Genomic DNA, 14,791 nt, shown 5'->3' on the forward strand with positions numbered 1-14,791 from the left:
GAGAGGAGGATGTGTTCCCGGGGCCCTGAAACCTTCCAGACCCGCTCAGTGTAAACCGCCTCGGGTTTGTGTCAACATCCGAGGCCGGAGACTGGCGGCGGCTGGGGACCGGCTCCGACTATGCGACGGGAAGACAGGAGGGTGGGGAATGGAGGGGTCTATGGAGTAAGCAGAGGGATCCTTCTGGGGGAGATCCCAGAGGTCTTTGGGTGTTCCGTGAGGAATAAGGAAGGCTGCCTGGGACAGAGCTTGGAATTAGGGGCTTTAGGGAGCCCACGATTACTGTGGGACCAGAGAGCGGTTGGGTACTTCGCCATCCAGACGGACTGCGCTCTCCGCTGCCATCCACCCTCCTTTGCCGTTCCACGGTGTGAGGGGAGTGGGCGTGTTGGAGGGGTGATGCGAAGGCATGGGCTGCTGACCACTCCATCTCTTCCCTTCCCCACTCAGCTCCTCATCGCCTTCCTCCAAATTCGGGTGGGATATGGAGGGGGTCGCATATTGTGACTCATCCACTCTTCCATCCCCACCCCCGCTGGGGCCCAGGAAGGGAAGGCTTAGAGACTCTGCTGTGGCTCGCCCGTTTCCATAGCAACCGTGCAGTTGTTTTTGCGAATCCACTTCAATCTTCGACACTTTTCACCCCAGCCTACGCCCCGGGGTCTGAACCTCAGGGCGGGGTACAGACGGGGTTACAGCCCTCCCCCTTCCTCGCGACGGGAAGGTCAGCAAGGGCGGGCGGGGCGCGCTCCTGTTGCTGGGCCTCACTGGCCACCCTGTCCCCACCTGAAACCTCGCCTGCCACTCCAACCTAACTGAACCAATCAACGTTCAATCTGCCCGGGTTGAGGTGGGGCTTATGCAAATCATGTCTCCTACGCGAGACTCTTAGTGATACAAGAGCTGGGAGGCGGCTCCGGAGCGGACCTTGGAGAACCTGGCCGCCAACTCGCGAGCCAATCTCGGTGCCCGAGGCCGGCCGAGGCTCGGAGCCATCAGTGACCCGGGGGAGAGGCCTCAGGTAATGCGGGCGGGGCTGGGCGGAGGCCCTTGTCCCCTCCCCTCCATTCTCCACTCTCATCCTCGTCTCCTGCCCCCTCTTTGATTCATCTCCCTGACACTAAGTTCTGCCATAGGCGGCAGCATTTGGAGGGGGGACCTGGTCCATAGTCCAGGCCCTATGGTCCCAGGAAAGGAGACAGAACTGCTTCCTTATCCCTAGCTCAGGTAAGATGAACCACTGCTCTGGTCCCCAACACACACACACACACACACACACACACACACACACACACGGAAGCAGTGTTGCTTGTACTAGAGGAGGCATCAGTCAACCTACCTTCTTTGGAGATAGGTAGTTTACCCACTCCCATAGCAACCTCTCACCTCCACAGATAACCCCATCCACATCACCCAACCCCACCAGCAGATCAGCTCCCCCCCCTAAAAAAAACCTCTCCCTCCCCTCCGCCTCACAACATTCTCTCAACAGCATCCCATCCTCATGGTCTCTGTGCTATGCAGAGACCCCATGTTTGGCCTCTTTCATCTTGGCCAAAGGATGAACCGGGACTCCATCCCCCCCCCACACACACACACCACCCATACCTGGCAATCACTGCTGCCAAAGTCCCATCCTCCTCCATTACCCTCACCTCTCACAGCTAAAGCACCAAGTCCTCCTTCCTCTCAGATATCTTTCTAATTTGTACCCTCTCTGCCTTTCTTGTGTTCAGTCACTCCGAGTTCCTATCTTTCCGCTGCTCTGCAGGGACTGTGCCAAAGCTCCATATGGACTGTGTTGCTCCTTTCCCTAAGGTGGCCTGAGCCTGGAGGGCAGAAGAGCTGAGTTCAAATTTTGCCTTTGTGTCAGTGCTGTCTGACTTTGGCCAAGTCACTTCCCTCTCTGAATCTTCATGAAATGGGGATGGGGTCAGGACCAAGAGTAGACTAGATGAGATGATCTTGAACAGTCTTCTAATAGTGACGCAATCTGGTTTTATGGCTGATTATGAGAAAACAGTTCCCTTTCCCTCTATCCCTGAACCATGAGGATGTTTCAGAGGAGGGTTCAGGGAATTCAGTCTTCAGTGAAGGGATATTGCTTCTTACTCAGAACTAGGTTCAGGCTACTTCTTCCCACACACTCCCCAGGCCTGGGCCCCTTCTCAGCTGTTAGGAGACCCTCCTAGACCAGCAGCCCACATGGCATGGCATGGACATGATCACATGATCACCTCCAAAGTAGAGGTGATCAACAGGGCCCACCCTTTATCATCCCTTGCCTCTCCTTAACAAGGAGAGGGAGAAGACCTGGTTGCTGCTACTATGGCTGCTGCTTGGAGGAGAGTGAAGGAAGGAGAGGAAAGAGAGAAAAATCTCCTGACCAGGGAGCTGTTGTCACCATGGCAACTGTCTCAGCACCAGCTTCTCTAAGACTGGGTGAGGGTGTGGGATTATTGCATCCCTCAGTCCCTCTCAACCTCACTGCCACCTCCCCATCTGAAGTCCACAACCCTGAGCTCTGCCCTCTGGAATAAGCCTCTGGGCACAGAGGGCAGCAGCTTTGTGTATGGCCCTTTGCCAGCTTCTTCACAGCTGGGGGGCAGCCTGCGAGAGGTAAGCAAAGGAGGAGCCTGTGCATGACCAGCAAGGCTACAGTGCCAACAGAACATGCCCCAGTGCATCTGGCATCTGCCTTGCTGCTGATGGGCTCTACTTTACCTTGGGTGAACCCTTCCTTTTGCCGGGTCTGGCTTTCATTGTCTCTGAAGTTAGCGCAATGGCAGGAGAACACAGATAAAACGGCCTAAGGCTGTTTTGTGGAGGAAGAAGGGGTTTCTGCCCCTCTCGTGTAATCCATAAAGGGACATGGGACATTCACCGAACATTGCTGGGTTCTAGGCACCGCCCCTACATATCTGCAGGGCGGCTCTGTGCAGCCGCACAAAGGGACAGAGTGGGAACCTGTGTGAGACAGCTACAAGAGGGCAAACTAAGGAACAACAGGAAAAGCACTTTTCTCATTCTCCAAGCTTCTCCAGTGTGGTCTGGGTTGTAATTGGGAGGGGATAGGCTCTTTGCCATTGAACAAAAAGGCCTGGAGAACTTTTTCTGGCTTAGGCAAATCTTGAATGCAAAGGCGTCTCCCAAATCAGGCTCCATCCTAGAATTCTGGAGCACTAGTTAAAGGTCAGAGAGTTCTGAGGTCTACATACCTGAGGGGCTCAACTCCACAGTCTCATAGGGTCTACTCAAGCCATGCTGCTGACTGTCCACTGTCCCGGTGCAGAGAGGCTGATCTTAAGGAATTGGGCTTTAGCCAGGCCCAAAGGCTGATTATAGCTGTGTGAATCCAGGAGAGAAGGAAAGATATTAGGGGAAAGGAAAACAGCTAGGCAGTAGGTGAGGGAGGTTATGGCTTTGAGAAGCTTGGCTTGAAAGGAGAATATAGTTGTGAGGGGAGCAGTGGGAGGTGAGGCTAGATAGATAGGCACCTTGACACTAGATACTAGAGGATTCTGGAGTTTGAGGAGGCCTGTGGGCATGGCCACCTCTAGCCTATAGTATATTTCTGGGCAAAACCAAAAAAGACATCCCTTCAGAAAAGGGGAATCAGAAAAAAGGCAACCCCCCCCCCCCCGCAGGCAGCTGAGCCCACAGGCCTGGTTTGCCAAGCAGTGTCCCAGCTGGATTTCAGCCCCTTTGGGATGCCCCTGGCCCTGACCATGGGGAGAGGAAGAACATAGTGAGGATTCCAGGACCATTTCAAAAGAAGGAACAGGTCCTGGCCAGCTGGCTCAGTGGCAGAGCGTTAGCTCCACTGAGGAAGAAACCCTTCCACTATGGAGGAAACCCCTTCTTCCTCCATAGAACAGTATATGGATGTCCCAGGTTTTATTCCCGGTCAGAGCACACAGGAGAAGCAACCATCTGCTTCTCCACTCCTCCCCCTCTTGCCTCTCTCTCTCTCTCTCTCTCCCCCCCCACCCCCCTGCAACCAATGGCTCCATTGGAGCAAGTTGGCCCCGGGCGCTGAGGGTGGCTCTATGGCCTCTGCCTCAGGTGCTAAGAAGAGCTCAGTTGCTGAGTAATAGAGCAAAGCCTCAGATGGGCAAAGCATTGCTCCTTAGTGGGCTTGCTGGGTGGATCCCAGTCAGGGCACATGTGGGAGTCTATCTCTGTCTCCCCTCCTATCACTGAATAAAAAAAAAGAAAGAGAAAGAACAATAGGACTTGGTGGCAAGTTGGCCCTAGGGAAAAGGGAGAAGGGAAACTAAAGGTAACTGAGATGGCATTACCACCCTAGGACAAGGGGGAAGGACGAGGCGATGGAGAGAAGGACAGCCATAGATTGAAGATGTGTCTGGTTGTAGATGTTCTGGGTTAGAGTTGCTGGTGGGCTACCCCAAAGGGTGGATATTCCCTGGATATTAGACACCATGGCCTGAAGCTCAGCAAGATGGTCCCACTATGGCTATAAGGGAGATCAGGACTATGGTTTTCCCAAAAGTCAGGTAGTACTGGACAAGAGTAGCCATGATTCGCCTAACCAGGCAGTGGCGCAGTGGATAGAGAATTCGACTGGGATGCAGAGGACTCAGGTTTGGAACCCCAAGGTCGCCAGCTTGAGTGCGGGCTCATCTGGTTCGAGCAAGGCTCACCAGCTTGAGCTCAGGGTCACTGGCTTGAGTAAGGGGTCACTTGATTTGCTGTATCCCCCCTAGTCAAGGCACATATGAGAAAGCAATCATGAACTAAGGTGCCGCAACAAAGAATTGATGCTTCTCATCTCTTTTTCTTCCTGTCTGTCTGTCCCTATCTATCCCTCTCTGTCTCTGTCCCCCCCAAAAAAAAGTAGCTGTGACTTGGAGTGGATAGTTCAGACAGTAGCATGGACTCAGCTTAGGTGCTCATCCAGGCCCTTCCACTGACCTGCTGTGTAACTCTGAGCCTGTTCTCTCCTCTCTGGATTTTCAAAAACATAAGGGGATGATCTTAAAGGGCATCGCCAGCTTTGACCTGCCAATCTAAGACCAGAGAGGGAATAAGGAGAAATGAAGGAGAGACATAGTTCTTGGTGGGCCTGGGTCCAAGTGGAAGTGTGGCCCCAGGAGACAGAGAATGGTGGGAGGGAAGAGAAAAGGGGCAGAAGGTGAGAGCCACACAGACACTATGACGCACAGAACTGTGTGCTTTGACAGATTTGCAATCTCATACATTGATGTGCTCCCACCCACACCCTGCACCTCATGCAGACACTCAGGCACATTGCACAGGAGACAGTGGAAGAGGCTCTGCCTCCCCCGCCAGACACTTCCACCTCTGGGTTCTCCAGCTTCCTTGACTAGATAAACCCTGTGCCTACAGTGTGCTTTGGACTTGAGGAGGGGCAGCTGGGTTTGGAGCCTGCCTCCTGCCATGGTGTTCCAGAGGCATCCTTGACTCTGGTCCCAGTGCAGTAAATCCTACAGTTCTAGGTTCCTGAAGATGGCGTGTATCCCCCTCACTGGCTTCTCCTGGGGGCATATAGGATTCCTCATCCTCTGGGTGGTAGGTGGGGGAAGAGGTAGCTACCCACTCTGCCCCTTGATATTCCTCATGGCCCATGGGAGGAGTCTGTGGCCCAGAGATATCCTCTAACTAACTTGAGGTCATGCAGCAAGGGAGGGGACATGGAACAGGCTGATCTTTGTTTTTTTTATGGCACTCCCAGCAGTAAAGATTAGAACCCACACTGGCCTGGGGTGGGCTATAAAAGTGGCATTACTTCTGCTGGCCTGAGGGCTTCCTTTTCCAGAGTATCTTCATGACAGTCTACCCTGGGGTTGAAGTCTGGTAACCTTCCAAAGACTCCAGGCAGGTCAAAGTCACCTCCCAGGCCATGTCCTGGGAAATGCAAGTTTTGAAGCCCCGAGGTCGCTGGCTTCAGTGCGGGCTCACCAGCTTGAGTGCAGGAAACTCTGGAGGAGCTTCCTCCCGTGGAGTTCAGACAGGAGCATCTACCCCACCTTCAGGGCCTGCGTGGTGCCACTCTGGCAGGCTTCCTGGAGAGGGCTGTACCCCCCTCTGCAAACATCTCTTCTGGTGCAGGGTACTTGAGGGGCTCATGTTCTAGCTGAGGACTGACTCTTCATCGCCCCAAATTTGCTTCTCAGCAACATCACCTCCATCCGCTCAAACCCAAATCTAAGCATCTGCCTAAACTCCTCCATCCCTCTCACCTCACACCCAATCACCAAGTCCTGCCAATGCCTACTCCTAACAGCTCTCAGTCCATCCTCATCTTTTCACAACCCTGACCCTAGTGTCATCATCTCTCACCTGAACTCTGCAGCAGACTCCTCTCTGCTCTCCCTACCTCCCCCCACCCACATCATCTTGCATATTGTAGCGAAAGGACAATTTATTTTTTTTTTTAGTCAGAGAGACAAACAGAGAGACAGAGAGAGGACAGACAGACAAGAAAGGAGAGAAATGAGAAGCATCAATTCTTTGTTGCAGCACCTTAGTTGTTCTTTAATTGCTTTCTCATATGTGCCTTGACCGGGGGGCTCCAGCAGAGTGAGTGATCCCTTGCTCAAGCCAGCGATCCTGCGCTCAAGCTGGTAAGCCCGCACTGAAGCCAGCGACCTCGGGGCTTCAAACCTGGGTTCTCAGCATCCCAGGATGATGCTCTATCCACTGTGCCACCAGCTGGTCAAGCAGAAATTCTAAAACACATTCCTTCTCCGAGTTCCCAGCACCTAGTTCAGGACTTCCCACGTGTAAACATTCTGTAAGAGTTGTGGAATGAATGCTATCATCCTAGCCCTTGCTTAATTTTTTTTTGGTTTTTTTATTTTTTATTTTTTTCTCTTTATTCATTTTAGAGAGGAGAGAGAAAGGGAGAGAGAGAGACAGAGACAGAGAGGGAGAGAGAGAGAAGAGAGAGAAGGTGGGGAGGAGCTGGAAGCATCAACTCCCATATGTGCCTTGACCAGGCAAGGCCAGGGTTTCGAACCAGCGACCTCAGCATTTTCAGGTCAATGCTTTATCCACTGCGCCACCACAGGTCAGGCGCCCTTGCTTTAAAACTCCAGGAGTGCCCTGGCCGGTTGGCTCAGTGGTAGAGCGTCGGCCTAGCGTGCGGAGGACCCGGGTTCGATTCCAGGCCAGGGCACACAGGAGAAGCGCCCATTTGCTTCTCCACCCCTCCGCCGCGCTTTCCTCTCTGTCTCTCTCTTCCCCTCCCGCAGCCAAGGCTCAATTGGAGCAAAGATGGCCCGGGCGCTGGGGATGGCCCTGTGGCCTCTGCCCCAGGCGCTAGAGTGGCTTTGGTCGCAACATGGCGACGCCCAGGATGGGCAGAGCATCGCCCCCTGGTGGGCGTGCCGGGTGGATCCCGGTCGGGCACATGCGGGAGTCTGTCTGTCTCTCCCTGTTTCCAGCTTCAGAAAAATGAAAAAAAAAAAAAAAAAAAAAAAACTCCAGGAGTTTCTGTCTCCTCTGGTTAAAGGCTAACTCCTTGGTATGAATTGAAGACCCTTTACAATCAGCCACCTACCTCTTTGACCTAATTATGATTATTGAAAGTTGGCTTGTGTCTTCTTTATCCCCGTGACTAGTTCAGGACTTAGCACACAGCCAGCCTCAATAAATGCTTAGGGAATGAGTGAACTGATGAAAAGCAGAATGTAATCAGGGTCATCAGTGCAAAGAGCAAGGACTTCTATTTGTACAGAAGAAAGTGGGAGAGAAGCCTTCTGCTGAGATGGCCTGGAAGGCCTTGAGAAAGAACTTGGGAGGTAGTGCCAGGGGGAACACTTGAGGAGCCTGCCTGGTGTCCCCAGTGCCAGAGGGACCTGCAGAGGCAGGTTGGCCTGAATGTGAAAGCTCTGAATAGCAAGGAGAGAATTAAGATTATTCTATGGGTGTGGGGAGCTATGGAAGGTGTTAAGGGGAGAGGAGAGGATGAAGGCTGTGGCATGCAGCACCCATCAGTGACAAAGAGATAAAAGGCTAGAGATGCTGGTGCCAGGAGAGGAAACCTGGTAAGGAAAATGCAGTGTCCCGCTGTGAAGGCCCCTTTACGGAAGTTGGGGGAGTAGTGAGGGGAAGGTACACCTTGTGTTGGGGGAGAGATTGGAGAGGGAAGGGAGGTATGGCTTCTACAGGAAGGAATGTGGAGAAGGACAAGGCGGGAGGAAGACAGGGCTTGTTGAGGGTGGTGGTGAGAGGAGTGATGACCAGCCTGCTGTGGAGGGAGGGACCCTGGCTGTGGTAATAATGTAGGTTTGTTGTAGAGGAAGGGAACCCTGTTTTAAGGGGACTTGGAGGACCGCTGCTGAAATGAGGGCCTTGCGCCTGTCCCCCAGGCCCTGCCATGGGGAAGAACAACAGTAAGCTGGCCCCAGAGGTCCTGGAGGACCTGGTTCAGAACACCGAGTTCAGCGAGCAGGAGCTGAAGCAGTGGTACAAGGGTTTCCTGAAAGACTGCCCCAGCGGCATCCTCAACCTGGAGGAGTTCCAGCAGCTCTACATCAAGGTGGGCGGGCTTGGGTGTGCGGGCCAGGGCTGGGCAGGGATCCCAGGGGACGGGCAAATAGGTGGGGTGGGGCCAGGCGTCCGGGGTCGGGGTGGGGGGGTGGGGGTGGGGGGCAGGCCGAATAGGCGGGGCGGGGCCAGGCTTCCGGGGTGGGGGGTGGGGGGCAGGCCGAATGGGCGGGGCGGGGCCAGGCGTCCGGGGTCAGGGTGGGGGGTGGGGGTGGGGGGCAGGCCGAATAGGCGGGGCGGGGCCAGGCGTCCGGGGTCGGGGTGGGGGGGTGGGGGTGGGGGGCAGGCCGAATAGGCGGGGCGGGGCCAGGCGTCCGGGGTGGGGGGTGGGGGGCAGGCCGAATGGGCGGGGCGGGGCCAGGCGTCCGGGGGTCGGGGTGGGGGGTGGGGGTGGGGGGTGGGGGTGGGGGGTGGGGGTGGGGGGTGGGGGGCAGGCCGAATGGGCGGGGGCGGGGCCAGGCCACCCCAGAGGGTCGCCCCGACACCGGGCGTGGCTGTAGCTGTGCCCCAATCTGCGTCTCCATCTCAGTTCTTCCCCTACGGCGATGCCTCCAAGTTTGCGCAGCATGCTTTCCGCACCTTCGACAAGAACGGCGACGGCACGATTGACTTCCGGGAGTTCATATGCGCCCTTTCGGTAACCTCCCGCGGCAGCTTCGAGCAGAAACTCAACTGGGCCTTTGAGATGTACGACCTGGACGGCGACGGGCGCATCACGCGTCTGGAGATGCTGGAGATCATCGAGGTGCGCTGGGGCGGATCCGAGAAGCGGGGATGTGCTGGAGTGGGGCGCCCCCTGTCTTCGCTACCAGGCCCTTCTCTGGCACCGCCCTTTCCAGTCACGTGCCTCTCCGGCCTCAGGAGCCTCCTCGCTGCGTCCGCATTTCCCCTTAACCCCCTACCTGACTCCCGGGATTCCGTGGCTAACTAGCATGGGTTGGGCGCTTAGTGCCGAACAGGCTTTGTGTGCTAAATGCTCTATCAAACAATCCACACGGTATTGTCAGAAACCCCATTTTGCGGATGAGGAAAGTAGCAAGTGGTGGTTCATGATTCAAAATCTGAGAGTCTGACTCCAGGGCTCATTCTGTTCTCTTAGCTCATTATTTTTTCAACAAGCATGTACTGAGTGCCTGCCACGGGCCAAACACTGTTCAACGTTCCTGCTTTCATGGGACCTTTTTTCTAGTGAGAAAAAATTTAAAACAACAACAAAAAACTATGTTATGTCAGGCAGTAAAATAAGCAAAGCAAAGGAGAGAGAGAGAGCAATGGAAGAAAAGCAATTTTATGAAGTGAAATAGAAGCAGCAACCTGAATAAGGTGAGGGAGCTTTCCACGTAGATGTCTGGAGAAGTGTTCGATGCACAGGGAACAATACATGCAAAGACCCTGAGGCTAGATTGTGTTTGCAGTGTTTCGAGGAGTTGTAGGAGGCCAGGGTGATAGAAGCGAGCAAGGGGAGCGTGGTAGGTGGGGAGTCAGATAGGTAGCTAGGAGCTCAATCACTTAGTCACTAAGTCTAGTGTCTCATAATCTGGGATAGAGACCTTATTCTGAGTGGGATGGAAAGCCAGAAGGAGTTTTCTCTTATGTGTATCTTGAATAGACTAAGGGGGAGAGAAGGGCATCAGAAGCAAGGCAGCCAGTTAGGAGATTTCCACAACAGCCCAGTCAGGAGCTGATGGAGGTGACAGCATGGAGGAAGTCAGTGGCAGTGCTTGGATGTGGGATTGATTGCAAAATGAGGGCTGATGAGATCTGCTGGAGGATTGGATGTGGGTGTGAGAGGAGAGTCAAGAACTGTGTTAAGGTTTTTGGTCTGAACAATTAGAAAAATGAATTTGCTATCTTCTGTGACAGGAAGTGCCTGGGTGTAGCAGGTTGGAGATGAAGAGTGGGCTTTTAGACTTGTTAGTGTGAGATGCTCATTAAATATCCAGTCTTAATGAACATACAGCACTTTTCAGCATCCTTACCATTTCCCAGCATTCTCCCTGCCCACTCCCATTCACCCCCTTAATCCTCCTTGCCCCCTCTGTCTCTCCAGGCTATCTATAAGATGGTGGGCACCGTGATCATGATGCGCATGAACCAAGATGGGCTCACACCCCAGCAGCGTGTGGACAAGATCTTCAAGAAGATGGACCAGGATAAGGATGACCAGATTACTCTGGAGGAGTTCAAGGAGGCGGCCAAGAGTGACCCATCCATTGTGCTGCTGCTGCAGTGTGATATGCAGAAGTAGAGTAGAGGCTGGTGAGGGGCAGGGTCCCTGGCCAGGAGGAGCGTGGCCACCTCCCAATCCCATGATCTCTCTGGCTGGCTTTTCCCTAGGGGGGAGGGACACGTCAGCCTCACTCTTTGGCCCACCCGTCCCCTCTGCCAAAGCCCTTGCTCCCCTTCATCAAGATCTCACCCTGAAAAAGAGACAGATCCTCAGGTATCCTGTGGTCTAGCACCATCTCCAGTGTTGGCCCACAATTAACATCCACTGGGCCTAGGGGAGTTGGCTTTTGCCCCTAAAGGCAGGGTTAAGGAGGGAGGTTGAGGTTCTGCTTTGAAAGTCTGTTCTTCCTGGGATTATACTTTATAGGATGTGGTCCCATACACCCCACTTAAAGGGCCAAATTGGGTCTGTCTTTTGCTGAGGACCCAGATCCCTTAAAGGTGGTCTCTGCCCTGTCCCCTCCACTCTACCTGGCCCTTCTGGCCCCATCTTTGGAGTGTTCATTTAGTTCTTTCTTCAGCTAGCATTTATTGAGCACCTATCAATGTCAGGCACCTCTAGGTGCTAAGGATATGGTAGTCTACAAGACACATTCCATGCCCTCTGGAAGCCCAGAGCAGTGAGGCAGACCAGTGGTCAGAGTCTCAGATGGGGACATCGAAGACCGCTGAGCAGAGGGTGCAGTAAGGCTGGTTAGTTTGAGAGGAACTATTAAATCTTTCCACTTAGTTCTCTGCAGAGCTGCAGAAGGATGAAATGAAAAGTGTTTGGAAGTCTAGGAACCATATGAGTGGAAGTTTTAAGGAAAATGGAAATTTTATAATACGTATTTTTTTAGGACCCAGCTTAAACGAAGCTAAAGTCATTTTACTAGTTTAGGGTATTAAGACATACTTTATATTACTCCTTGTAAAATTATCAAATGAATATAGAAATGGTAATTTTCATGGGGAAAAAAGAGCTGATAAGAGGGAAAATACCACCAAACTCACCAGAAAACACTTTTTCTTATCAGGCTGAATCCTGAGCTGTCACCATCAGCAGTTTCTGCTGCTTCCTTTTTGATGATCTCTTTTAATTCAGTGAGCAATTCTGTTGGACACTCACGCTCGTTAGGTGTTATCTTCAGAAACACAGAAGACAAGGCTTGCCGGGGGTGAGACTGTGTTTCCCACATGTTGGTAGTTCCTGGCTGGATTTGATCTAGTTTCAAGGATGGGCTTGTCCTTTCACTGCTACAGCAGCAGAAGGAGCTAGGAGACCACCTGGCTACTGTTTAGGCTGCCAGGCAGCATTGATGGGGCAGATTCCCAAAATGTGCTGAGCATGCTCCACTTGAAAAGCTTTATTCTACCCCCAAATCCTGAATCGGCCAGGTGATTCATCATCTTCTGAGCACACTGGCTTTGCTTACCAATGTCTGCTTTCTGATTTTGAATTCATGAGCTCTGCAGCTGCATGCTTTGACTGCTAGAAAATTCATCTTGCTTCTTCAAGTCTTTCACTTTACTTTCTCCTGTACTTGTGATCACAAATTAGCTTGATGTGCAGTGACAGCTAATTTCCTCTTGAACTGCTGGTGAAAACAGTCCGGTACACAGGTGCTGTCAGCCCAGGGTAGGAGCAGGGCGTAGTTGCTGCGTTGGGGGGTATGGACTGCATCTGGAGAAAGCTATGCAGCATGCCTTTTATACTGGAGTGTTCACCGTCCTCCCTCTCTGCAGGTGGGAACCCTTCGGGGTGCTGACCTTTGTTCCCAAACTCTGTTGGACCTTCCTTCTTGCTGCTCTTGGAGGTAGCAAGGCCACTGGGTTGCCACACTCTATCCTGCCTATGACCAGCCACATGGTAAGACTGGGGAATCCACGGCCTCAGGCAGTAACCAGCAGGCTTTTATCCATTAACACCTCAAAGGATGGTCCATTGCTCTCAGGAGCTGGCCATTAGCTGTATCCTGTGCTGTCAGTCAGCACCACAGGTGCAGATACTCAATAGCCTGACTCAGCTGACACTTCCAATGGAAGGCTTTTTACAAAGTGGGGTTCCTATCCTCCAAACATCGAGTCTAACCCAACTCGCAATCACACAGAACTCTAGTCATAGCTTTCAAAGTCTTGCCATCTACCCCATCTCATTCTACACTCACAGCCTCGGGAAGGGGGGATTTTCATTCCCATTCTCCAGACTGGGAAACAGACAGAAAGGGGAGTACCTTGTGCAAAAGCACACAGGAGGTGGCACATGCCAAGACTTGAACCCAAGGCTCAAAGCAGGTTTCTTCCCTTCAGAGTCTCTCCCCTGCTCGTTTATTTGGCTCTGAGTTGTACAGAGGTTGACTGTGGAACACGCTAAGGGGGTTTTGGTCTTTTACAAGCTTCCCACTAAGAAGTTTCTGAGGCTGTGGTCTTCCAAAACAAAAAAGGAGCTTGGTGGGAGTCCCCACCTTTTCAAGCATCTTGTTTTCTATTTCTGGGCAGCACTGCTAACAATTCAGTGTTGTCCTAGGAGGCCTCTGACTCAGAACCCTGGAGGCATCCTGTACTGTCTTTACCATCATCTTCCTCCCTAAGAGAACTGTTTTTGTTTTTTCCCAACTGCTAGGCAAGTCCTACTTTGAGGGCATGTTTGATCACTCCAAGCTTTTGGATACATATCCATGGGAAATATTTGCTGGTCAGCCCCCAAATTCTCATACAGCCCAACAATGTTAAATACATAATGCCAGGCCAGGAAACAGAACTACCATCTGGTTAATGGGAGGAGCCACAGGCAGGCCAGACCTTGCTCCCACCTCCTCCTGGGTGTCCCAAGGGCCATGCTCGGGAGCCCCTGTGGTAGAGCACTGGCCCTGCTGTGAGAAGAGAGGCAGTCCTCCCATCTATGCCCCAGCTGAGAGGGACTTGTCACAGAGCACAAGCTTAGCTGAGACTGAAGTATGACTCACATGGACTCAAAAATACACAGACAGTTAAAACATTGCTATAGCCAAACTCTCCTTTGAAGTTCTGTATCTTCTTGCAGCAACTCTGAATTGCAGGATTCCAAAATCTGCCTTCACACTGTTCTCTCCTCATTCAACCTTTGGGCTAATTGATGAACTCCTTCTGACCTCTAAAAATCACCAGCATAGGATACTTCAGATGGCCACCCTAGCCCTTTAAGCTATAGTCAGAATTGTATAACTTACCTTAAATCAAAAGTTAAGAAAAAGGAAGCCCATAAGCAAAGGCACTGTATCTTCTCCTGACAATGGCCGAGTCCCCAGAGGCAGAAGTTCATTCTGCGGCACAGAGAGGAGGGGAGGGGAGAGGAGGGAAAGAGAAAGAAGAGAATAGCTAGGTTTCTGGGCAAGGTAGTAAGCTGACACTGTAAATATTTTTACACAAAAATTTACTAAAGCAACAAATATTTCCTGAATATCCACCCTGGGTGAGGCTTTGTGCTGACTTTGCAGATCACTGTGGGGGCAAGAATACATTTCCTCCATATTTTATTCATCAGTTTTGAAAAAAAATTCAAATATGGGATTATTTTTCTTAAATTTTCTTTTAAACTTGCCAGGCCTCTCGGGGTGTCCTGCCCTTCTTGCTTGGTGGAGGTTCTGGGAGTGTGGAGGCCTGGGGCAGGAGGGGGGTGGCACAAGGGGGCCTCCCAACATCCACCACTGTGGCCCTTGTCCCCTTCAGATGTGCTGCTCCTGGTTGTGCCCACAGTGACTGTCCTCCCTGTTCAACCCTGTGCTACGTGGTGTATTTTATTTTCACTGAACAGGAATAAAAAGTGTGACTGTGCCGGGGGTCCCTCCTCTTCTCTGAGCTGGGGGCGGGCTGGGCTGGAGGAGAGGGCAGAGGGACAGCTCGCACAGTGGGGGTGCCTCTCAACCCCTTGGGCCCAAGGGCCTTGTTCTTGCAGGGCTCTGCTTACATGAAACAGAGACCCACTCCATGGTTTAATAAAAGGGGTGAGCAGCCCTGGCCGGTGAAGCAGTGCGTAGAGCATTGCTCTGAAGCACGCAGGTCGCTGGTT

The 14,791-nt window shown here is 52.6% G+C and overlaps 1 protein-coding gene across 3 annotated transcripts; it reads left to right on the plus strand.

The window, feature by feature from the left end:
- The first annotated feature begins 877 nt into the window (after positions 1–877).
- On the plus strand, positions 878–11,710 carry HPCAL4 (hippocalcin like 4). 3 transcript variants are annotated; one of them, XM_066269541.1, is made up of 4 exons: positions 878–1,021; positions 8,358–8,527; positions 9,065–9,280; positions 10,586–11,710. In XM_066269541.1, the coding sequence occupies exons 2-4, from the start codon at positions 8,366–8,368 to the stop codon at positions 10,781–10,783; spliced, it is 576 nt and encodes a 191-aa protein (XP_066125638.1). In that variant the 5' UTR covers positions 878–1,021; positions 8,358–8,365; the 3' UTR covers positions 10,784–11,710. The 3 variants fall into 3 exon arrangements, with proteins under 3 accessions (XP_066125638.1, XP_066125640.1, XP_066125639.1); XM_066269543.1 differs by lacking the exon at positions 878–1,021 and adding an exon at positions 1,138–1,227; XM_066269542.1 differs by lacking the exon at positions 878–1,021 and adding an exon at positions 7,774–8,033.
- Positions 11,711–14,791: the final 3,081 nt, after the last annotated feature.

Source organism: Saccopteryx bilineata, chromosome 3 (genome assembly GCF_036850765.1).
Source record: "Saccopteryx bilineata isolate mSacBil1 chromosome 3, mSacBil1_pri_phased_curated, whole genome shotgun sequence".
Lineage (NCBI taxonomy): Eukaryota > Metazoa > Chordata > Mammalia > Chiroptera > Emballonuridae > Saccopteryx > Saccopteryx bilineata.

Bases quoted from the DNA above. Each gene is read 5' to 3' on its own strand.
- HPCAL4 (XM_066269541.1), top strand. From the start codon at position 8,366: ATGGGGAAGAACAACAGTAAGCTGGCCCCAGAGGTCCTGGAGGACCTG. The intron at 8,528-9,064 runs GTGGGCGGGCTT...TCTCCATCTCAG, and splicing joins TCCAGCAGCTCTACATCAAG to TTCTTCCCCTACGGCGATGC. The intron at 9,281-10,585 runs GTGCGCTGGGGC...CTGTCTCTCCAG, and splicing joins AGATGCTGGAGATCATCGAG to GCTATCTATAAGATGGTGGG.